At 37.0% G+C, this 25,611-nt stretch overlaps 1 protein-coding gene across 22 annotated transcripts in view; it reads left to right on the forward strand.

Moving 5' to 3' along the window:
* Nucleotides 1-25,611, forward strand: part of Gphn (gephyrin) — a 467,448-nt gene that overhangs the window by 105,864 nt on the left and 335,973 nt on the right. For all 22 annotated transcript variants that reach the window (XM_006515899.4, XM_017315079.2, XM_006515903.4 and 19 more), the window contains exon 2: nt 20,164-20,242. In XM_006515899.4, coding sequence (XP_006515962.1) covers nt 20,164-20,242 — 79 coding nt within the window. The remainder of the gene's footprint in view (nt 1-20,163; nt 20,243-25,611) is intronic.

Consider the following 25,611-nt stretch of genomic DNA (forward strand, 5'->3'; position numbering starts at 1 on the left):
CTTTATTTTAGTTTTCTAATGTATAGCATTCTTTTATTTAGAAGAAATAATATTTGTGAACAGGCAAATTCTATACCTGAGCTCCTCTTATGGACCCATTATTTAACAAGTAGTATTGTTTTTTACATCATTCCTGTGTAAGTTTCTCTATATATTACTTAGTAAATTTTACTTGGTTTCCAATTTGGGAGAAAAATGAAACATTCAGATAAAATAAGGTCAGAGATCTCTAATCATGCTCAGTTTAAATAATCTGTACCTCATATAACAAAGTTGTCAAGAATCAAAGATAGAGATCTTGAATTCAGATAAGGAAAAGATACATGTCAGATGTAGCAGGGTCTCAGTGAGGCTATCATTGTATGTCATAGCAGAATCCTGAGGTCCTCCTTTGGTACATATTAAGTTTGTGGTTGGTTTGGTCTCCAGGAACTGCTGTATCAAAAAGCCATTTAGTCAGAAGTAATTTAGTTAGTTGGAAGGCTTTTTGTATGAGTTTATGTAATTGTTAGTCTAGCCTTTACTAGAAAGTTTTCTAGATGTGAAGCTAATAAAACATGTCAAGAATATGTTGGGAAATTTTGCTTGGCAATTTAATTATCTATTTCCTGCCCCATTTGTTCTTTAGATGAAGGCACCTGTGACTTCTGCCAACTGAGGTTTATGCTATGAATTAGTAACTAAATCTATGATGGGATTTCTGAAAAAGAATATTGACTAAGATAACTTTGATTTCAAAATAAATGCTTTATACTTAGCAGTTCTACAAAAGGATTAAAACGTAAAGAACAAGCTTATTCCTAATTGGAGTACTTTGCAGTAAGTTTGAAATTGCTATTTTTGCTTTTCTAGTAGTTCCGTATCAAGCATACTTTAAAAACGTTATTGCAAACTGAAATTCTAACATTAATTGGGTTGACAGATAGAGCTTTAAAATAGTCCTTCTAAGTATATATCTAGAGAAATATTAGCTTTAGATTTCTAATTGGCACTAAAATAATTTGCTTTTATTTGGTTATCCCAGTATTATGACTAAGAAGAAAATCTGTGTTTAAATCTTTTGAAACTTATGTTAATTTATACCTACTTCTTTGAACAAGTCTTAACCATTAAATACTAACAAATTTCTGTGCCCTTGACTCATCTTTGTTATTGCCTTATTTAAGAACATTATGTAGTCTAAGAATATTAATCATATTAGTATTTGTGGTGACTTGAATATGCTTGGCCCAGGTGTTTCGAGGTATGGCCTTGTTGGAATAGGTGTGGCCTTGTTGGAGTAGGTTTGTCACTGTGGGCATGGGCTTTAAGGCCTTCATCTTAGCTGCCTGGAAGCCAGTCTTCTCCTAGCAGCCTTCAGATGAAGAGGTAGACCTCTCAGCTCCTCCTGTGCCAGGCCTGCCTGGATAGTGTTGAGCTCCCTCCTTGAGGATAATGGACTGAACCTCTGAACCTTAAACCAGCCCCAATTAAATGTTGTCCTTATTAGAGTTGCCTTGGTCATGGAGTCTGTTCACAGCAATATAACTCTAAGTCATTATTAGATTAAGTTTTCTGAATTTTCATTATTGACTCATGGTATTGTTTAGCTTTGTCAACTTGATACAAACCTGGGAAGGACCCACAATTGAGGAATGGCCTCAATCAGATTTGCCCTGTGGGTATATCTTTGAACCATTTTCTTAATTTTTAATCAATATGGGAGGGCCAAACCCACTGCAGGTGTTGCCATCCGTAACTGGGGGACTGGATAAAAAAAGTAGCTTTGCAAGACAGAAAATATTCCAGAAAGCACCATTCTTTTATTCTTTCATGGCTTCTGCTTCTGTTTTCTATCTTCAGCTTCTACATCAGGCTCCTGTCAGCAAGCACTTCTTGGTGTCCACAATAGTGTCTAGGTCTGGTGTATGTATATGGGATGGATCCTCTGGTGGGGCAGTCTCTGGATGGCCTTCCCTTCAGTCTCTGCTCCACACTTTGTTGCAGTGATTCCACCCGTGAGTGTTTTGTTCCCCCTTCTAAGAAGGACTGAAGCATCCACAGTTTGGTCTTCCTTCTTCTTAAACTTCATGTGATCTGTGAATTGTAATGTGCTTGTAATGATGATGAACCTGTGAGCTAAAAATATAGGCCTCCCCTTTTTACAACGAAAGTTGTTTTTGGACTAGTGTTTTGTTACAACAACAGAAAGTAAACTAGGACATTCACCATTCCCATACTTGAGTTTATTGAATAATTCTACATTGTCTATTGTGTTTTCTGTGGAGTAACATTTTTCCCCCCTTTGGTTCTTTTTTTCTTCTTTTTTCTTTTTTCCTTTTTTTTTTAACGTTTTTTAAATGAAGGCTTTGAAGTAGTTAGGTTTATCCATTGTATGAATTATATGCCAGCTTGTAAACAGGTGTTCAGTTCAATATATGAAACTGTGTGGAACACTTTTTATTCAAACTATAATAGGTGCATCTTCCATTTTTTTCTTTATCTTATAACTGAGCAAAATGGTTCCTCAAATAGCACAACAGTAGTCTAGTTGACATTCTGTTAACAGTTTTCTTTTTGTGCTATGGCTGTGCATTTTCCTCACCTCTGCATATATCTCACATAACAAATTTGTCCACATAATATTACCACTCCTGGGCATATAACCAGATGTTCCAACATGTAATAAGGACACATGCTCCACTATGTTCATAGCAGCCTTATTTGTAATAGCCAGAAGCTGGAAAGGACTCAGATGTCCCTCAACAGAGGAATAGATACAGAAAATGTGGTACATTTATACAGTTGAGTACTCCTCAGCTATTAAAAACAACGACTTCATGAAATTCTTAGGCAAATAGATGGAACTAGAAATCCTGAGTGAGATAACCCAGTCACAAAAGAACATACAGGAGAAACACAAAAGAACTCACTGATAAGTTGATGTACTGGCTAGTTTTGTGTCAACTTGACACAGCTGGAGTTATCACAGAGAAAGGAGCTTCAGTTGAGGAAATGCCTCCATAAGATCCAACTGTAAGGCATTTTCTCAATAAGTGATCAAGGCGGAAAGGTCCCTTGAGGGTGGGATCATCTCTGGGCTGGTAGTCTTGGTTCTATAAGAGAGCAGGCTGAGCAAGCCAGGGGAAGCAAGCCAGTAAAGAACATCCGTCCATGGCTCTGCATCAGCTCCTGCTTGCTGACCTGCTTGAGTTCCAGTCCTGACTTCCTTGGTGATGAACAGCAGTATGGAAGTATAAGCCAAATAAACCCTTTCCTCCCCAACTTGCTTCTTGGTCATGATGTTTGTGCAGGAATAGAAACCTTGACTAAGACAGTGGATATTAGCCCAAAAGCTCAGAATACCTCAGATACAATTCACAGTTCACATGAAGCTCAAGAAGAAGGAAGACCAAAGTGTGGATGCTTCAGTTTTTCTTAGAAGGGGGAACAAAATACTCAAGGGAGGAAATATGGAGACAAGTGTGGAGCAGAGACTGAAGGAAAGGTCATCCAGAGACTGCCCCACCTGAGGATCCATCCCATATACATACACCAAACCCAGACACTATTGTGGATACCAAGAAGCGCTTGCTGACAGGAGCCTGATATAGCTGAGAAGCTCTGCCAGAGCCTGTCAAATACAGAGGTGGATGCTGGCAGCCAATCATTGGACTGAGCACGGAGCCCCATTGGAGGAGTTAGAGAAAGTACTGAAGGAGTTGAAGCTGTTTTCAACCCCATAGGAAAAACAACAGTATAAACTAATCAGACCCCCAGAGCTCTCTGGGACCACCAACCAAATAATACACATGGAGGGACCCATGGCTCCAGTCACATATGTAGCAGAGGATGGCCTTGTTGGGCATCAATGAGAGGGGAGGCCCTTGGTGCTGTGAAGGTTCGATGTTCCAGTGTAGGGGAATGCCAGGGTGAGGAGGCAGGAATGGGTAGGTAGGTGAGGAAGCATGCTCATAGAAACAGAGGGAGAAGGGATGAGATAGGGGGTCCCTAGAGGGGAAACCAGGAAAGGGGATAACATTTGAAATGTAAATAAATAAAATATCCAATCTTACAATATCTGTTAAGGTGAAATAAGCTATAACTCCAGCTCCAGGAGACTCAGTGCTCTCCTCTGACCTCACAGTCCCCTGCATTCACTTGCATAGACACACATATGGGTAAATATTTGGAAAAAAGCATTTATTATCATAATTGTTTATAACTAGAACGTGGAGATTGAATTTGCTTCTGATACTATATACAGTATCCACACACACACATACACACACCTACTTACTTTTGATTGTTGTACCTTTTTATTTTTAACTTTTTAATTTTTTTATTGTAAGTTTTTTTTTAATCTCAAATAATATATCCTGATTATGGTTTCCCCTCCCTCTACTTCTCCTAGTTTTCCATTATTCCTCTCCTATGTGGAGCTACTCTCTTTTCTGTCTCTAATTGAAAAAACAAACAAATCACAGTACGGCACCATGAGGCCTGGGCCAACAGACCAGACCCAAGATGTCCCCAGCCTGGCAGCTTGCAGCTTGGGTGGGTAGCAAGCAACCCCCGCCCCAGTCTGGGACCACTGAACCTGATGACAACCAGCTCTAGACAACTCCTGCCCAGTGTCACATGGCATGGGTAGGGCATAGCAATCCTGAGACCACTTTTTAGCTGACCCCAGAGGCCCTGGGTAACAACGAAGATGAGCAAGTAAGTGGTGGGGAGATGGAAGAGGAAAAAAAACACAGATGTACAATGGAGAGAGACAAAACTGGAGACTCACGGGTAGTGAGGAACAGCCTGATGTGAGTAAACAACAGTGTCACCTAAGGCCATGGTGAGACTCTGACCCATGCTACCATGAGAGCCATGGCATGCCATGAAGGTCATGTCTGGATTAATGGCCCTGAAGTAGGGAGTCTGTTATACCAGGCTGCTACGCGGGCCATGTTGATGTCTGATAACTAACTGTACAGAAGAGGCCCCACCCCTCTCTTGATTACTGTGGGAGAGCTATCCTTGGAAGCATGAGAGCTAGAGATCTGGCCCCACCCTTCACCACGAGCCTGTTCCTTCTAGCCTCTCCCAGGAGGTACAGTAGAGCTGGCCCTGCTGTCTTGAGTGAGCATGAGAGCAGGAATGTTGGCTCTCCCCCTTGTAGCTGTGGCATTGAATGAGTTAGCTGGGACAGTGCTTGAGAGTCTGCCTTGTTGGGTTGGATTTGGAAGAGCTGGCAGACTGATGACCTCAGCTACCGCCAAATACAGGGATATAAGTTGGCCCACCCCAAAATTGCCCCTATTAATAAATTGCTGCAACTTGTGAAAAGTCTCCAAATCACAGGGCAACAATAGGATATCTGAGAGGAGTTCCTGTAAGACCAACCTAGTATTGATAGTGTCACAAAAGCCAGAGGCCTTGAACCAATGACTTATTGCAATGAACATTTACAAGCAAAGAAATGTGGACAAAAGAGTATGGCGAAACATACTTCGATCCATTGCAGCTTCTATAATGAGATTTTTTTCTTTTCTTTTGTTTGTTTGTTTGTTTTTCTGACAAACACCAATACCACAAACTGCCATCAGTGAAGATCAGCATCAACAAAGCCCAACAATGATTAGCAAGAAAGAATGATTACCAACAAAGAATGGCAAGGCAAACCAATACCATACAGCAGCGTTCACTGTTGGGTTTTCTTGAGTGTCCACTCTAGCAAAATATCATGTGCCCTTTTCCAGGCTTCTGCTTCCAAAAAACAAACAAACAAACAAAAAACACATCACATGTCTGTTCTTAGCAAAACATCCTCCCATGTGTCTGCTTCAGCAAAAACATCCCCTCATAGATATTTTCCTAAAAAACATCATATGGCACATCTGAGTCTCCAAAGAAACCAAAAATTTCTACTTCAGGGCTGGCATTTGAGATCTCTTCAAGTCTGTAGAACATCTGTTCAGTCCCTTATGGTGTTTCTAGTCTCCATTGAGAAGTCATGTTCTATCCCAATAGGTCTGCCTTCATGTTACTTGGTATTTTTTCTTGCAAGTTTTAATATTTCTTTTATTATTATTTCTGTATTCTGTATGTTTAGTGCTTTGTTTAGTTGGTGCCAAGTGAACTTTTTTTTCTGGTCCAGTCTATTTGGTGTTGTATATGTTTCTTGTACCTTAGTAGGCATCTCCTTCTTTAGGGTAGAGAAAATATTTTCTATGGTTTTATTGAAAATATTTTTCTGTGCCTTTGAGCTGGGTTTCTTCTTCTTCTATTCATATTAGTCTTAGATTTTGTCTTTTCATAGTATCTCAGATTTCCTGGATATTTTGAGTCTGGATTATTTTTAGATTTAAATTTTCTTTGACCAAGATATCCATATTTTGTATGATTTCCTCAATACCTAGAATCTCTCTTCCATCTTTTATGTTGTTGGTGAGGTTTGCCTCTGAGGTTCCTGCTTGAATTCCTAAATTTTTTATTTTCAGATTTCCCTCTGGGTTTATTTGATTTTACTTCCACAATCTTGTCTTGTACTATTTTATTCATTTTCTTTCACTGTTTATTTGTGTTTTAATAGATTTCCTTAAGAGATTTATTTACTCCCTCTTTAAGGCAAATGTAAGGTCTTTCTTGTGCTTCAGCTATGTTGGAATCGTCAGGGCCTGCTGTGATAGGATTGCTGGGCTCTAGTGGAGGGAGACATATTGTCCTAACTGTTCTTGATTGTAGTTTTATTTTGGCATCTAGGTATCTGAATTCTAGGTGCTGATATCTGGTCCTGTCTTTGTTGGGTGTCTGTTTGTGCCTTACTTTCTGTTTTTCTCTCTTGTTCTTAGGAGAGGATGATGGCTGTATGTTACCTGGTAGAATTTTCTTTTCTAGGATCATTATATGGTGTGGTCACTGGGACTCCAGGAAATATGTTTTAGGTATTGGGAGCTAATACTGAGTAGTAGGGATGGGATAGGAGGGGCGAGGCTGAGTGGGTTCACAAAAGGAAAGAAAGCAGAGTGTCCCAGCAGGATCTACTTAGTCCTCTGGGAATAAGGGCAGAGAGTGTGGAGAGGCTGCAGAAAGCAGGAGGCCTGCCTTAGAGCTGGGTATAGGGGAGAGGTGAAGATCTATAGCTGTCTACCTGTTTCTCTGGCGGAGGTAGCCTGTGGGTTCCCAGGAAATGCCTGCTGTATTTGGTGCCTGGGGTAAAGCAAATTGTGGTGTGTGTGTGTGTGTGTGTGTGTGTGTGTGTGTGTGTGTGTGTGTGTGAAGATCTGTGTGATCACTGGGGTTGAGGTGTGTGTGAAGCTGTAGCTGGTGTTTTTCCTTAGAGATGGGGATGAGACTGAGGGATTTATTTGGTAATGGTGAAGGAAGAGGTGAAGTCCTGTAATTAGCCTACTTGCTTCCTTGGCTGGAGAGTGTTGTACTTTTGTAATAATAGATGTAAAGTACAGGGTAGGCATACAATAAAGAAAATTAACTTCAAAAAGTTACATAGCCTGTGATTCCATTTTTACATCCCCAAAAGCAAGCAAGCAAGTAAGCAAACAAGCAAAACCCGTTAGAATGAAGAACAGATAAGTGATTGCCATGAGGACTAGATAGTATAGGTATATAATACAGAGAGTAATAATGAGAGCATTGTTTCTACCCTCGGGTTAGTTTTGAAGTTATTGTGTATCTTGGTAGTAGTTAAACATGATATAAATTGCATTGAAGCAAACTAAATCAATACATACATATACATACAAATATTGGTGAAAATTGATGTTTGTATGCTAGTTAACAATAGTGTACAACACATGGAGGGACCCATGGCTCCAGCTGCATATGTAGCAGAGGATGGCCTAGCTTTAGTATTACAATAAATAATATGTCACAACTGGGGAAGCACAGTGAATTCTATACTTTTTTCAACTTTTTATGATTGTGTGATTATTTCACTATAAAAGTTATATTCTCATCATTTTTTCTCACACAGATTGTATTCTTCTATATCTTCTAAGAAATTCCCAAGTCCTTAAAGAAAAACTCAATGATCTTCTAATATGTATATTTAGAAGTTAAGCAATTCAAAGTTTTACATCTGTTATGTATTTTAAGGGTTATTTTACATATAGATTGAGGCTTGTATTAAAACCAGTTTCTTTAATTGTTTAGTTTTCCAACATTATATGATGAAGACCTGTATTTCTTCTCAACTTTATTGCTTTGTATCATTGTCTTATAACAAATGTGAGGATCTATTTCTATTTTCTGTTTTCCTTTTCCTCTGATCAAGTTTTCTATTTTGTGACAGTACAACAGTATTTTGATTGTTATACTTTTATAATAATCACCAAAGCTTCCCATGTACTTTATCTCCTTGGAAGTGCTAAAGTCAGAGTACATGGACATAGTGGGATAAGAGAAGAACAGATTGAACTTTGAAGGAGTGAAGAGATTTAAACTTTTATGATGTTATTGAATGAATACAGTTGCTGTCATTATTTTTCTGAGGGAAAGCTGGGCTATAGGAGTTGACTAAAGTGCTAAAGTCTGTTTTATTTTATTTTTATTTTTTTGAGATGGGGTCTCACTGTATAGTCTTGGATGTTTTGGAATTCACTATGTACCAGGCTGGCCTCAAACTCATAACAGACGTAAAACTTAGAAATTTGCCTACTTCTACCTCCTGAGTACTGGGGTTTAAAAGTGCTGAAATCTGAGTTGGAACACTTCAGTGTAATGTAAGTCCATGAGATGGTGTGAATTCCAAATTTTAAAAATTACATGGAGAGGAACAATTGTGGGGCTTGTATCCAGTCTGGAGCAAACAGCCAAAGGAGAGAGAAAAATAACCCCTGCTCTTGGTATCAATACTATCTCTGTACATTATGTTATTTGCTGTTCCCCAACATTGCAGCCATTCTATTTCTGTTACTGTTATTACTGATATATGCATGTGAATTAGTTTGTTTTAGTGTGAGGAAAATCTAATTTAACTCTTGGATTTCTAATAAGTTTCTTATTCATTTAAATTTGTAAATAAAGCCCTTGAACGTATTCTGTGTAGTGTACGGACTTCCTAAGTGTTTGAGCTTGTTTCATGAACAGTTCAGATAAGTGAAAATCTGATGGTGGCCACTGGGTGGCAGCCATCTACTAGATCCAAGGATAAATCTGAAGGACCAACTGGTTAAAGCAGATCAGCACAATTTGCTGAATTATAAGCTGTACTTCTTCACTAGGAATTGGCTGACAGCCTTTGTGCCAATCTGTCTGAAGCTTGATTTTATCCTTTTGAGCTTAGAAAAGATATTTTTACTTTAAAAAAAAGTTCCGGAATGGTCAGTCCTGAAAAAATGTGTGTGTGTGTGTGTGTGTGTGTGTGTGCCCGAGCCCGTGTGTGTATACATATTTATATACACACAATAAAAACAGAATCAGTAGGTAGTATATATGTATTATATGTACATATGTTTCTATGTATATAACAATAATAATCAAAGGAAAGCTTGAGAGTAGGAGAGAAGCACGGAGGTATTGAAGGAAGAGTGTTTTCTATAGGGTAGATGGGGAAATGATGTGATTCTGTTTCAAGTAAAAATATTTTTTAAAGTGTCATGTTGGGAGGAATGAGAGAATATGTGCTGTGGCCTTTTCAGAAAAAAAATGTTTGCCAACTACAGCTTTAGACAATATTACCAAGTATTTCAGTATGTTATATTCCCCTTTAGTTTGAGTTATAGATAATAGTTAAAGGAGAATAGCAGATTTACAGATACAACCTGGTACATGGCTGTAAGCTATGAAGACAAGATTTCTGGGAAGTTCTGAGCCAAGCATGTTGATGCTTAGGGATTATTTTCTGATGAGATTGATTATAATCAAGCTAGTAATCAAGCTTGTATTTTCATGATTATTATTATAATAAAAATATACACTGAAGAACAAAAATTCAATAGGAGTGCTAATAATATATACATTTGAGGTAAATTGTTATTTGGAATCTATATTATTCTTAAAGAAACACAATAAGAAAATGTTTATTAATTGGATATAATGATTCTGCTGAGTTTATTTTAGTAATGACTATAGTAATACTGTATAATCTTTTTTTTTTTTTTTTGGTTAGTTACAGGTAGTTAATGAAGATGAAAACAGTATATTTCCTTGTTTGGGTTTTTTGTTGTTGATTTTGTTTTTTTGTTTTTATTTTGTTTTAGTTTGTTTGTTTATTTGTTTGTTTTTGGTCTTATCCCAAGGCTAAATTTCAAAATTTGTGGTGTTCATATGAAGGCTTAGTGCTAGATAACTCAGTTTGATTTTGTAATTAATTTGTAATAATGTACTTAAATTTGACCTGTATATCAGAGATATTGTTTTGGAAGATTAGGAATTTACATGAGTGGTTAAAAACACAATTGGAATCTCTCAAATTAGGAAAATAATGTAGTTCCACTTAGATTTAAATTTTTGACTACTAGAGCTATGTCTTATTAAAAATACCTACTTATAAATATTGAAATAACTATGATGTGTTTTATATAGAATCTTTTTTGTAGGAATAGGGAGTACCATTATATAAATCTCACTTAAAAAGTATTGTTCTAACCATCAGATCCTTCGACAAAAACCTATACTAAACAAAACTGGAGAACCTGCATGAAATGGACAAGTTTCTAGACAGATACCAGGTACCAAAGTTAAATCAAGATCAGGTTAACGATCTAAACAGTCCCATTTTCCCTAAAGAAATAGAAGCAGTCATTAATAGTCTCCCAAGCAAAAAAAAGCCCAAGACCGGATGGGTTTAGTGCAGAGTTCTATCAGACCTTTAAAGAAGATCTAATTCCAGTTCTGCACAAACTATTCCACAAAATAGAAGCAGAAGGTACTCTACCCAATTCATTCTATGAAGCCACAATTACTTTGATACCTAAACCACAGAAAGACCCAACAAAGATAGAGAACTTCAGGTGAATTTACCTTATGAATATCGATGCAAAAATACTCAATAAAATTCTTGCTAACCGAATCCAAGAACACATCAAAATAATCATCCATCCTGACCAAGTAGGATTCATTCCAGGGATGCAGGTATGGTTCAATATACGGAAATCCATCAACATAGTCCAATATATAAACAAACTCAAAGACAAAAACCACATGATCATCTCACTAGATGCGGAGAAAGCATTTGACAAAATTCAACACCCATTCATGATAAAAGTCTTGGAATGATCAGGAATTCAAGGCCCATACCTAAACATGATAAAAACAATCTACAGCAAACCAGTAGCCAACATCAAAGTAAATGGTGAGAAGCTGGAAGCAATCCCACTAAAGTCAGGGACTTGACAAGGCTGTCCACTTTCTCCCTACCTATTCAACATTGTAATTGAAGTCCTAGTCAGAGCAACTAGACAACAAAAGAAGATCAAGGGGATACAAATTGGAAAGGAAGAAGTCAAAATATCACTTTTTGCAGATGATATGATAGTATATATAAGTGACCCTAAAAATTCCACCAGAGAACTCCTAAACCTGATAAACAGCTTCAATGAAGTAGCTGGATGGAATCGGTACCTGATTTCATGCTGGTTCTCCACTTTTGTTTAGTATAGGCTTTTGTAGAAGGATCTGATGGTTAGAACAATACTTTTAAAGTGAGATTTATATATTGGTACTCCCTATTCCTACAAAAAAGATTCTATGTAAAACACATCATAGTTATTTCAATATTTATAAGTAGGTATTTTTAATAAAACATAGCTCTAGTAGTCAAACAAGTCAATGGCCTTTCTCTACACAAAGAATAAACAGGCTGATAAAGAAATCAGGGAAACAACACCCTTCTCAATAGTCACAAACAATATAAAATACCTTGGCGTGACTCTAACTAAGGAAATGAAAGATCTGTATGATAAGAACTTCAAGTCTCTGAAGAAAGAAATTAAAGAAGATCTTAGAAGATGGAAAGATCTCCCATGCTCATGGATTGGCAGGATCAATATAGTAAAAATGGCTATCTTGCCAAAAGCAATGTACAGATTAAACGCAATCCCCATCAAATTACCAACTCAATTCTTCAAGGAATTAGAAAGGGCAATCTTCAAATTCATCTGGAACAACAAAAAACCTAGGATAGCAAAAACTCTTCTCAAGGATAAAAGAACCTCTGGTGGAATCACCATGCCTGACCTAAAGCTTTACTACAGAGCAATTGTGATAAAAACTGCATGGTACTGGTATAGAGACAGACAAGTAGACCAATGGAATAGAATTGAAGACCCAGAAATGAACCCACACACCTATGGTCACTTGATCTTCGACAAGGGAGCTAAAACCATCCAGTGGAAGAAAGACAGCATTTTCAACAATTGGTGCTGGCACAACTGGTTGTTATCATGTAGAAGAATGCGAATCGATCCATACTTATCTCCTTGTACTAAGGTCAAATCTAAGTGGATTAAGGAACTTCACTTAAAACCAGAGACACTCAAACTTATAGAGGAGAAAGTGGGGAAAAGCCTTGAAGATATGGGCACAGGGGAAAAATTCCTGAACAGAACAGCAATGGCTTGTGCTGTAAGATCGAGAATTGACAAATGGGACCTAATGAAACTCCAAAGTTTCTGCAAGGCAAAAGACACCGTCAATAAGACAAAAAGGCCACCAACAGATAGGGAAAGGATCTTTACCTATCCTAAATCAGATAGGGGACTAATATCCAACATATATAAAGAACTCAAAAGGTGGACTTCAGAAAATCAAATAACCCCATTAAAAAATGGGGCTCAGAACTGAACAAAGAATTCTCACCTGAGGAATACCGAATGGCAGAGAAGCACCTGAAAAAATGTTCAACATCCTTAATCATCAGGGAAATGCAAATCAAAACAACCCTGAGATTCCACCTCACACCAGTCAGAATGGCTAAGATCAAAAATTCAGGTGACAGCAGATGCTGGCGTGGATGTGGAGAAAGAGGTACACTCCTCCATTGTTATTGGGATTGCAGGCTTGTACAACCACTCTGGAAATCAGTCTGGCGGTTCCTCAGAAAATTGGACATAGTACTACCGGAGGATCCAGCAATACCTCTCCTGGGCATATATCCAGAAGATGCCCCAACTGGTAAGAAGGACACATGCTCCACTATGTTCATAGCAGCCTTATTTATAATAGCCAGAAGCTGGAAAGAACCCAGATGCCCCTCAACAGAGGAATGGATACAGAAAATGTGGTATATCTACGCAATGGAGTAGTACTCAGCTATTAAAAAGAATGAATTTATGAAATTCCTAGCCAAATGGATGGACCTGGAGGGCATCATCCTGAGTGAGGTAACACATTCACAAAGGAACTCACACAATATGTACTCAGTGATAAGTGGATATTAGCCCAAAACCTAGGATACCCAAGATATAAGATACAATTTCCTAGACACATGAAATTCAAGAAAAATGAAGACTGAAGTGTGGACACTATGCCCCTCCTTAGAAGTGGGAACAAAACACCCTTGGAAGGAGTTACAGAGACAAAGTTTGGAGCTGAGATGAAAGGATGGACCATGTAGAGACTGCCATATCCAGGGATCCACCCCATAATCAGCATCCAAACGCTGACACCATTGCATACACTAGCAAGATTTTATCGAAAGGACCCAGATGTAGCTGTCTCTTGTGAGACTAGGCCGGGGCCTAGCAAACACAGAAGTGGATGCTCACAGTCAGCTAATGGATGGATCACAGGGCTCCCAATGGAGGAGCTAGAGAAAGTGCCCAAGGAGCTAAAGGGATCTGCAACCCTATAGGTGGAACAACATTATGAACTAACCAGTACCCCGAAGCTCTTGACTATAGCTGCATATGTGTCAAAAGATGGCCTAGTCGGCCATCACTGAAAAGAGAGGCCCATTGGACACGCAAAATTTATATGCCCCAGTACAAGGGAACGCCAGGGCCAAAAAGGGGGAGTGGGTGGGTAGGGGAGTGGGGGTGGGTGGGTATGGGGGACTTTTGGTATAGCATTGGAAATGTAAATGAGCTAAATACCTAATAAAAAAATTAAAAAAAAAGAACTTCAAGTCTCTGAAGAATTTAAATTAAAGAAGATCTCAGAAGATGGAAAGATCTCCCATGCTCATGGATAGGCAGGATCAATATAGTAAAAATGGCTATCTTGCCAAAAGCAATCTACAGATTCAATGCAATCCCCATCAAAATTCCAACTCAATTCTTCAACAAATTAGAAAGGGCAATCGGCAGATTCATCTGGAATAACAAAAAACCTAGGATAGCAAAAACTCTTCTCAAGGATAAAAGAACCTCTGATGGAATCACCATGCCTGACCTAAAGCTATACTACAGAGCAATTGTGATAAAAACTGCATGGTACTGGTATAGTGACAGACAAGTAGGCCAGTGGAATAGAATTGAAGACCCAGAGATGAACCCACACACCTATGGTCACTTGATCTTTGACAAGGGAGCTAAAACCATCCAGTGGAAAAAAAGACAGCATTTTCAACAAATGGTGCTGGCACAACTGGTGGTTATCATGTAGAAGAATGTGAATTGATCCATTTCTATCTCCTTGTACTAAGGTCAAATCTAAGTGGATCAAAGAACTCCACATAAAACCAGAGACACTGAAACTTATGGAGGAGAAAGTAGGGAAAAGCCTCGAAGATATGGGAACAGGGGAAAAATTCCTGAATAGAACAGCAATGGCTTGTGCTGTAAGATCGAGAATTGACAAATGGGACCTTATAAAATTGCAAAGCTTCTGTAAGGCAAAAGACACCGTCAATAAGACAAAAAGGCCACCAACAGATTGGGAAAGGATCTTTACCTATCATAAATCAGATAGGGGACTAATATCCAATATATATAAAGAACTCAAGAAGGTGGACTCCAGAAAATCAAATAACCCCATTAAAAAATGGGGCTCAGAGCTAAACAAAGAATTCTCACCTGAGGAATACTGAATGGCTGAGAAGCACCTGAAAAAATGTTCAGCATCCTTAATCATCAGAGAAATGCAAATCAAAACAACCCTGAGATTCCACCTCATACCAGTCAGAATGGCTAAGATCAAAAATTCAGGTGACAGAAGATGCTGGCGAGGATGTGGAGAAAGAGGTACACTCCTCCATTGCTGGTGGGATTGCAAGCTTGTACAACCACTCTGGAAATCAGTCTGGTGGTTCCTCAGAAAATTGGACATAGTATTACCAGAGGATCCTGCAATACTTCTCTTGGGCATCTATCCAGAAGATATTTAAACCGGTAAGAAGGACACATGCTCCACTATGTTCATAGCAGCCTTATTTATAATAGCCAGAAGCTGGAAAGAACCCAGATGCCCCTCAACTGAGGAATGGATACAGAAAATGTGGTACATCTACACAATGGAGTACTACTCAGCTATTAAAAAGAATGAATTTATGAAATTCCTAGGCAAATGGATGGACCTGGAGGGCATCATCCTGAGTGAGATAACCCAATCACAAAAGAACTCACACAATATGTACTCACTGATAAGTGGATATTAGCCCAGAAACTTAGAATAACCAAGATATAAGATACAATTTGTGAAACACATGAAACTCAAGAAGACCGAAGACCAAAGTGTGGACACTTTGCCCCTTCTTAGAACTTGGAACAAAAAACCCATGGAAGGAGTTACAGAGACAAAGTTTGTAGCTGAGATGAAAGGATGGACCATCTAGAGACGGCCATATCCATCCCATAATCAGCTTTCAAACGCTGACACCATTGCATTCACTCCCAAGATTTTGCTGAAAGGATCCAGATATAGCTGTCTCTTGTGAGACTATGCCGGGGCCTAACAAACACAGAAGTGGATGCTCACAGTCAGCTATTGGATGGATCACAGGGTCCCCAATGGAGGAGCTAGAGAAAGTACCCAAGGAGCTGGGGAGATCTGCAACCCTATAGGTGGAACCACAATATGAACTAATCAGTATCCCCCAGAGCTCGTGTCTCTAGCTGCATATGTATCAGAAGATGGCCTAATCGGCCATCAGTGGAAAGAAAGGCACATTTGGTTGTGCAAACTTTATATGCCTCAGTACAGGGGAACACCAGGGCCAAGAAGTGGGAGTGGGGGGGGAGGGGAGTGGGTAGGAGGGTTTGGGGGACTTATGGGATAGCATTGGAATTGTAAATGAAGAAAATACCTAATTCATTAAAAAAAGAAAAATCTTTTTAAAAAAATGAATATCTCATGTTAGAAATCTAAGCATATTTAATTATCAGTGAATAAATTTGATGTAGATTCAAAAAGAAAAAAGAAAAACAAACAAACAGTATTGTTATAATGAATATCCAGGGGAACTACCACTGAAAAAAATATTCAAAATATAGATCAACCCTTACCTTTATCAGTTAACTTTAATTGTCAACTGAAGGCATCCTAGAATCTCTCAGGAAATGAGTGATGATGAGGGATTGTCTAGGTTGCCTACATTGGTTTTACTTGTAGACCTGTCTGTGGTGAATTATCTTAAGTTACTTTATCAAGTAAGATGACCCAGCCCACCACGATCACCATAGAGTCTAATGCTATTCCCTAGTCAAGGGGTATTTGATGGTATAAGAATAGAAAAATTGGAATTTCAGGTAAAAATAGGGAAATATTTTAAGATATTTGTACAGGTGAATGATTCCCTGCATCGGTCCCCCAAAGTACAAGAAACAAAAGCAAAAATTTGTAAATGGAATAATATCAGGCTCAAAATAACAACAACAACAACAACAAAAACACTTCTTCCTAAGCATACAATTAAAGGAGTAAAAGTTACTTTCATAATATTAAGAAAACTTTTCCCAACTCCAGAGATTCTCAACACATTGAAAATTAAACAAGAAATCCCTTTTTATGGGTTAATAATACATGTTCTAAGATAATAGCACAATTGATGTTCTGGCTACTTTAATGGCAAGTTGACACAAGCTAGAGTCATTTGGGAAGAGGAAACTTACTTTTTTAAAAAAAATGCCCCTATCAGATTGGTCTATAGACATGCCTATGGTCTATTATTATTATTATTATTATTATTATTATTATTTTATAAATGACTTATGTGGAGGGGAAAGTTCACTGTGGTAGTGCCTTACCTGGACTGGTGGTCCAGCTTGTTATAAGGAAGCAGGCTGAGCAAGCCTTGGAGAGCAAACCAGTGTAAAAGTAACTTATTCATCTGAAGTAATTGTCATCTTAGAGGCTTGCTGCTCAATAAGCTCACCCTTTCTAGTTCTTTCTGAACTCTAGCTTGCTGGTTCAACTCAGCTGTTCTGGCTCACACTCCCCTCCAAACAGACTGATTCAATCTGGCTTCTTTCAGCTTCTCACTGAATTGCTCCGCTTGGCCTCAAACTAACCCTGGAAATTTGTTCTAATTTTTTGGCTCCTTATTCTCTGACTCCAACTGCCTCTGCTGACCTGCACTGAAGTAGATGAACTCACTGCCCTCTTAGTTGCCTCTCTTTTCTGTGATTTTTCTCTTGTGTGTTGAGGGTATATCTCATTCTGTCAAATATTTCTGATTCATCACTTTGTCTCCCCACCATTAGAAGTCACTTTCAAAGATGGCTGCTTCCATCTACAGACTAACTTTACCTTTATTGTTTGGGACTAAAGGTGTATACTAAAGATATGTCTGTATTCTAGCCAGAAGGATAAAAGGTGTGTCAATTTGGCTGGATCACACAGATCTACAAGGTCTGTGGATGTGATCCCTTGCCAATGTAGCCATGTTGCTAGATTAAAATTCCTCTACAAGCCAGTATTTTCATGGTCTCAGCATTAGTTTTTGACTCTAGGCTTCTGCCCTTATTTTTCTGTGATGGACTGTGCTGTGGACACAAAAGATGAAGCAAACTTTTCTCCCCGTTAGTTTTTATCATGGTGTTTTGTCACAGTAGTAGAAACCCCAAGACAGTTGGTACAATACTTCCCACACATGAACGTGAGTCTGCATTTGTATCCCCAGGCACCCATTTAAAGAGCAAGACATGGTTACAAGTGTCTGTAATTTCAGCTCCTTGGAGGCAGAGAAAAGTGCTTGCCCACTGGTGTAGCACACCTTTACCCTAGCACTTGAGAGCAGCAGCAGGTGGATCTCTTGAGCTCCTGGTCCCAGGTCAGCCAGAGCTACCCAGAGAAAGCCTGTCTCAAAAAAAAAAAAAAAAACATAAAACAAACCAAAACAAAAAATAGGTAAGGCTGAGAGTATTAAAAGAATACAGAGATATTGACCTCTGACCGCTAAATGCAAAGACCAGCTACACAAAGCACATATGCATATACCACACAGATACACATACACAAAGATTTTAAATGTGTATAAACATCTATATAATTTATCCAATTTGTTGTCTCATTGTATTAATCATTTTAATTACTTAGAAGATATTTAGAACAATAATAGATACTTAACATTACAATGACAGATCCCTGTAATAATCTATTTAACAATGATTAAATAGGGCTGGTGAAGTATCTCAGTGTATAGAGGTGCTAGCTACCATGTCAGTGACCTGAGTTTGATTTCCAGAACCTACATAGTGGAAAAAGAAAATGCAATCTGGCAAGTTACTCTCTGACCAGGTCATATGTGATATGTGCCTTCCCCACTCTACCCATACAAAATAAGGTGGACTAATAATATGAATAAACATTTCTCAAAAGGAGAACAAACTCATGGAAAATGCTCAGTAGCATGAACCACATGGTGGAAATATAAATGAAATATTATCTTACCACATTGGATTTATAAAAAAAAATATAACCAGGCATAATGGCACATACTTGATTTAAAATCTGTTTACTTAAGGTGTTGTTTACCTAATTTCTTCATTTTGTTATTCATAAATACACTGTGGTCACTCTGTCTAGTTCCCATGGCGTTCTTAGTACTCATTGTAGATCTCTCTTGTTTTGTGTGTGCTATTTGCTACTCCTTCTAAGTCTACTTAGTCTTTTGAATCAATTTTTAGGTATTTTCTGAAGTTTTTAATTCTTCTTAAAAGTATTGTGTTTCTTCTCTTCTCGACTGTTTTCCTCTCCCTGTTTGATTCCTGTATGATTAAACTTTGTTCTTTTCATCTCTTCTTTGTTCTTTTTCATTTAGACATTTGTCGGATGACTTTTTTAAGTTCAATAATGTTAGGTTTTGTAGATATGAAACCTACCAACTACTTAATTTCACTTTATACATACTATTTCTAAAATTATATAGTTTCCTTTGGTAGATTTTAATTCTCTTTTAACTTTTCCATTTTAGACTATGGTGAGAATTTTCTTTGCCTCATGTTAAATAGTTGTTTTGTTTTATTATACTTTTTAGATTCGTGTTTAAAAAGGAAATTATATCTTCTATATATTTTTTTTTTGTTTTTTCTCTTGGATGGCTGTTGAAACTTTATGTTCCATCTCAGACTTGTAAGTTATTATACTTAAGTATTACCCATGGGGTGGTACAGTAAATATGGACATAAAAGTGCTATTACTTTAATTCTAAATTAATCAGAGGAGAAGCCAGTTGTCCTCCAAAACTCAATCGTTTGAACTGTTACAGCTTTTAGTCTTTTCACCTGGCCTCTTTCAAGAACTGTGATGGTTTTCCTTTTCCCAAATAATCTCTTGATTTTTTTTTTGTCCATATAAATGGTAAAAACTCTTAGAAATAAAAAAAGAAATCAGCACATTAAAATTACGAGAGAAGCTATTTCTATTCTACTAGTCCATTTTATTCTTTTTATTTTCATTGGTCTCTGCTATTTCAAACAAATGTGATAGCAGGGATAGCAGTGTTGATTGTCTCTTTTATATTAGGTATTGTGGTATCAGGGCCTTGCCACTGTGTATCAGTAAATTAATCTTCTAGAAGTAAGAACAGAATTTCTTCATTTTATTTCCCTTATATGTGACGTTTATATAAGGTCACTGTTTTAATTAGCTACTTGTCATTGAAATGTTGGCTTTATTGAAATGCTGCTGATTATTAACATATCTTTCTCAAGTTAACATGCAAAAAAATTAATGCTGATATTTAGGAAAGATATATAAAGGATAAATTTTATTTAAAATTACATTTAGCCAAAACTAACTATAGTAAAACATAATCAAAAATTAATTTTTCTTTCTCCTTTTCTTGTTTAGTGAGTGATAGCTGCTTCAGGAATCTTGCAGAAGACCGCAGTGGGATAAATCTAAAAGATCTTGTCCAAGATCCTTCTTTGTGAGTATTTGGTTTCCATCACCAATTATAATTTAAAATTTTAGCTTTGTGTTTATTTAAAAAATAGTTTTCACAGCTAATTTTAACTTTTTCTGGTAATGTTACATATAGTGAAATCTAATGCAACATATATATATATATATATGTCATATATTTATATTTATTCATATTTATATGAAAAATTTAGCAAACTTTAGGAAAGATGGTGTCATTCTGAAAGATTGACTTTCAAAATACTCATAACTAGTAACAGCAGTGTGGGAATAGATAGTTGTCAACGGAATTACTTACTAATTTGATTTGTTTGTGGAGATGAATGTAAATTTGCTTACATCTATTTTAAGTTTCTTGAATATCTCATTTATGATAACTATTTATTCTTAAAAATTCTTAAATATTTGTAATAACTATATATACTTAAATGTATTAGACCACATTTAACCTTCCATATTAGAAAACTGCATATCATAGCAAGTTTGGAGTTTTATGGCTTTTAGTATTTTTTGTTTGCTTGTTTGTTTGTTGAGATGCTTGCAAGTCATCTATAGCCTGAGCCTGTCTCCAAATCATGATCTTCTTGCCTCTGCCTCCTAAGTGTCATGGATCAAAACCCACTATGTTCCTTCCTGTTCTTTAAATTGTTATTTGTTGTTTGCATTGCATATCAATTCCATTTCTTATAAGCATATATTTTATTATAATTCTAACATGTAATTAATTATCTCTTAATTTCATTACATTTTTGAATTTTATGTTCATCTAACAATAGGTTCAAAAAAGCATAACCCAAAGAGACAATGTCATACTATAGATTTAATGTGATAGTACCCTGTAATTATTGAGACATAGATAATGTGTCCACAACTTTACATCCATTTCACCTTAACAAATTACAGGAGTACACTGAACTGGATGAACTATTGTTTTAACATGGTCAAGAAGGGATGCCATGGTACAAAAGAAATATGAGAACATTCCAAACCTGGCAGGATTATTTTATCTTGTTTCTAACTTCCATTCATGGGAGCAAAGTTTGACTTGTGGTAAGATTAAGATGAGGTGACATCTAATAATCTCTTTTTCTTAGGGTGATTTTTGTATAGCTCCATTTTGTAGGTGTTAAAAGTAAAACCAAGAAGGATTAGACGCTTATTTTAGCTGATTAATGTATCTGTTTGAATAACTAATTTGCATGCATACTAAATTTCTAAATAAATAAATATTTTCATAGTTTGTTTTCTATTTCTGAGGAAAAATTTAATGTTATATACTCTGCTGTAAGTATAATTTGTCAATTTCTATTACGTGATAAGGCCTTTTTAGTTTTAGTGTCTCAATTCTGTGAAAAGGCTAAGTTTAGTTTGATGTTATATTTCCATTAATAACATATCTGCATGTAAATTATTTTCAGTCAATTAAGAAATTATACTACAAGGGAAATAATTTAACTTTTTCTCTCTTTAAATAGAGTAATACATATTGTTTTTTGTTTAATTGAATATTTTATCTATGTTTCAAATGTTATCCACTTTCCCCTCTGGAAAACCCCTATCCCACCCTGCTTCTATGAGGTTGCTAACCCACTCACTCACCCACTCCCACCTCCCCGCCCTGGCATTCCCCTATTCTGGGGCATTGAGCCTTCCCAGGATCAATGGTCTCTCCTTCCATTGATGCCAGATAAGGCCATCCTGTGCTACATATGCAGCTGGAGCCATGGGTCCTTCCATGTGTATTCTTTGGTTGGTGGTTTAGTCCCTGGGAGCTCTGGGGGTCTGGTTGGTTGATATTGTTGTTATTCCTTTGGGGTTGCTCTTTCAGTCCTTTCTCTAACCTCTCAATTTCAAGGGAAATTATTTCCCTTGTAGTATAATTTCTTAATTGACTGAAGTAACCCCTCTCTAATATGAATTTTCAAATTGCTCTTTCTAACTCTATGAAGAATTGAGTTGGAATTTTGATGTCTGTAGATTGCTTTTGGCAAGATGGCCATTTTTACTATATTAATTCTGCCAATTCATGAGCCTGGGAGATCTTTTCATCTGCTGAGATCTTCGATTTCTTTCTTCAGAGACTTGAAGTTCAGGTCATACAGATCTTTTACTTGCTTGGTTGCACCAAAATACACACCAAGTTATTTTATATTATTTGTGACTATTATGATGGGTGTCGTTTCCCTAATTTCTTTGTTAGCCTCTTTATCCTTTGAGTATAGGAAGGCTACCAATTTGTTTCAGTTAATTTTATATCCAGCCACTTTGCTGAAGTTGTTTATCAGGTTTAGGAGTTCTCTGGTAGAATTTTTGGGGTCACTTAAGTTTACTATCATATCATCTGCAAATAGTGATATTTTGACTTCTTTCTTTCCAATTTGTATCCCTTTGGCCTCCTTTTCTTGTCTAATTACTCTGGCTAGGACTTCCAGTACTATATTGAATAGGTAGGTAGAGAGTGGGCAGCCTTGACTAGTCCCTGATTTTAAGTGGGATTGTTTCAAGTTTTTCTCCATTTAGTTTGATGTTGACTAGTGTTTTGCTGTATATTGCTTTTACTATATTTAGTTGTGGGCCTTGAATTCCTGATCTTTCCAAGACTTTTATCATGAAGGGGTGTTGAATTTTGTCAAGTGCCTTTTCAGCATATGATGAAGTGATCATGTGGGATTTTGTTTGTTTGTTTGTTTGTTTGTTTTGGGGGAGGTGAGTTTGTTTATATAGTGGATTACATTAATGAATTTCTGTATATTGAACTATCCCTGCATCCGTGAGATGAAGCCTACTTGATAATGTTGGATGATCATTTTGATGTGTTCTTGAATTCGGTTTGCGAGAATTTTATTGAGTAATTTTACATCAATATTTGTAAGTAAAATTGGTCTGAAGTTCTGTTTCTTTGTTGGGTCTTTTTGTTTTAGGTATGAGTGTAATTTTGGTTTTATAGAATGAATTGTGTTGTGTTCCTTCTGTTTCTATTTTGTGGAATAGTTTGAAGAGTATTGGTATTAGGTCTTCTTAAAGGTCTGATAGAATTCTGCACTAAACCCCTCTGGTCTTGGGCTTTTTTTGGTTAGGAGGCTTTTAATGATTACTTCTATTTCTTTAGGGGTTATGGGACTGTTTAGATGGTTTATCTGATCCTAATTTAACTTTGGTACCTGGTATCTGTCTAGATAATTATCCATCTCATCCAGATTTTCCAATTTTGTTGAATATAGCCTTTTATAATACGATCCATTTTTTTAAAAATTTGAGTTTCTTCATTTTTTGTTGTTATGTCTGCCTTTTCATTTCTGATTTTGTTAATTTGGATTCTGTCTCTGTGCCCTTTGTTTAGTCTGGCTAAGGGTTTATCTATCTTGTTGACTATTCTCAAAGAGTCAGTTCCTGGTTTGGTTGGTTCTTTGTATATTTCTTTTTGTTTCTACTTGGTTGATTTCATCCCTGAGTTTGATTATTTCCTGCTATCTACTCCTCTTGGGTATATTTGCTTTTTTTTGTTCTGGAGCTTTCAGGTGTGCTGTTAAGCTGCTAGTGTATGCTCTTTCCAGTTTCTCTTTGGAGGCACTCAGAGCTATGAGTTTTCCTCTTGGCACTGCTTTCTTTGTGTCCCATAAGTTTGGGTGTGTTGTGCCTTCATTTTTTTTTTTATTAAATTCTAAATTGTCTTTAATTTTTTCTTAATTTCTTCCTTGACTAAGTTATCTATCATTGAGTAGAGCATTGTGCAGTGTCCATGTGTATGTGGGATTTCTGTTGATTTTGTTGCTATTGAAGACCAGCCTTAATCCATGGTGATCTGATAGGCAGCATGAGATTATTTCAATCTTCTTATACCTATTGAGGCTTGATTGGTGATCCATTAAATGGTCAGTTTTGGAGAAGGTACCATGAGGTGCTGAGAAGAAGGTATATTCTTTTGTTTTAGGATGAAGTATTCTATAGATATCTGTTAAGTCCATTTGGTTCATGATTTCTGTTAGTTTCACTGTGTCTCTCTCTGTTTAGTTTTTGTTTCCATGATCTGTCCATTGATGAGAGTGGGGTGTTGAAGTTTCTCACTATTATTGTGTGAGGTGCAATGTGTGTTTTGAGATTTAGTAAAGTTTCTTTTATGAATGTGGGGTACCCTAACATTTGTGGCATAAATGTTCAGAATTGAGAGTTTTTCTTGGTAGATTTTTTTCCTTTGATGAGTATGCCTTATTGGTTTTGATGACTTTTGGTTGCAAGTCTCTTTTATCTGATTTTAGAGTGGCTACTCCAGCTTGGTTTTGGGGACCAAAACCTTTGTTTGGATTTTTTTCCAGCCCTTTACTCTGAAGTAGTGTTTGTCTTTGACACTGAGGTGCATTTCCTGCATGCAGCAAAATGCTGGGTCCTGTTTACATATCCAGTCTCTTCGTCTGTGTCTTTTTACTGGGGAATTGAGTCCATTGATGTTAAGAGATATTAAGGAATAGTGATTGTTGCTTCCTGATATTTTTGTTGTTAAAGTTGGAATTTTTGTTGTTAGAGTTGGGATTCTGTTCTTGCAGCTATCTTCTTTTAGGTTTGTTAAAGGATTGCTTTCTTGCTTTTTCTAGGGCGTAATTTCCCTCCTTGTGTTGGAGTTTTCCCATTATTATCCTTTGTAGGGCTGCATTTGTGGAAAGATAATGTGTAAATTTGGTTTTGTCATGGAATATCTTGATTTCTCTATCTATGGTAATTAAGAGTTTTGCTGGTTATAGTAGTCTGGGCTGGCACTTACGTTCTCTTAGGGTCCGTATGAATTCTGCCCTGGATCTTCTAGCTTTCATCGTTTCTGGTGAGAAGTCTTGTGTAATTCTGATAGGTCTTCCTTTATATGCTACTTGACATTTTTCTCTTGCTGCTTTTAATATTCTTTCTTTGTTTAGTGCATTTGGTGTTTTGATTATTATGTGACAGGAATAATTTCTTTTCTGGTCCAATCTATTTGGCATTCTATAGGCTTCCTCTTGTATGTTCATATGCATCTCTTCCTTTAGGTTAGGAAAGTTTTCTTTTATATATTTGTTGAAGATATTTACTGGCCCTTTGAGTTTGGAGTCTTCACTCTTTTCTATAACTATTATCCTTAGGTTTGGTCTTCTAATTGTGTCCTGGATTTCCTGGATGTTTTGAGTTAGGAGCTTCTTGGATTTTTCATTTTCTTTGACTGTTGTGTCAATCAATGTGTTCTATGGTATCTTCTGCACCTGAGATTCTCTCTTTTATCTCTTGTATTCTGTTGGTGATGCTTGGGTCTATGACTCCTGATCTCTTTCCTAGGTTTTCTAACTCCAGGGTTGTCTACCTATGTGATTTCTTTATTGTTCCTATTTGCATTTTTAGATCCTGAATGGTTTT

This window comes from Mus musculus, chromosome 12 (genome assembly GCF_000001635.26).
Source record: "Mus musculus strain C57BL/6J chromosome 12, GRCm38.p6 C57BL/6J".
NCBI classification, from domain to species: domain Eukaryota; kingdom Metazoa; phylum Chordata; class Mammalia; order Rodentia; family Muridae; genus Mus; species Mus musculus.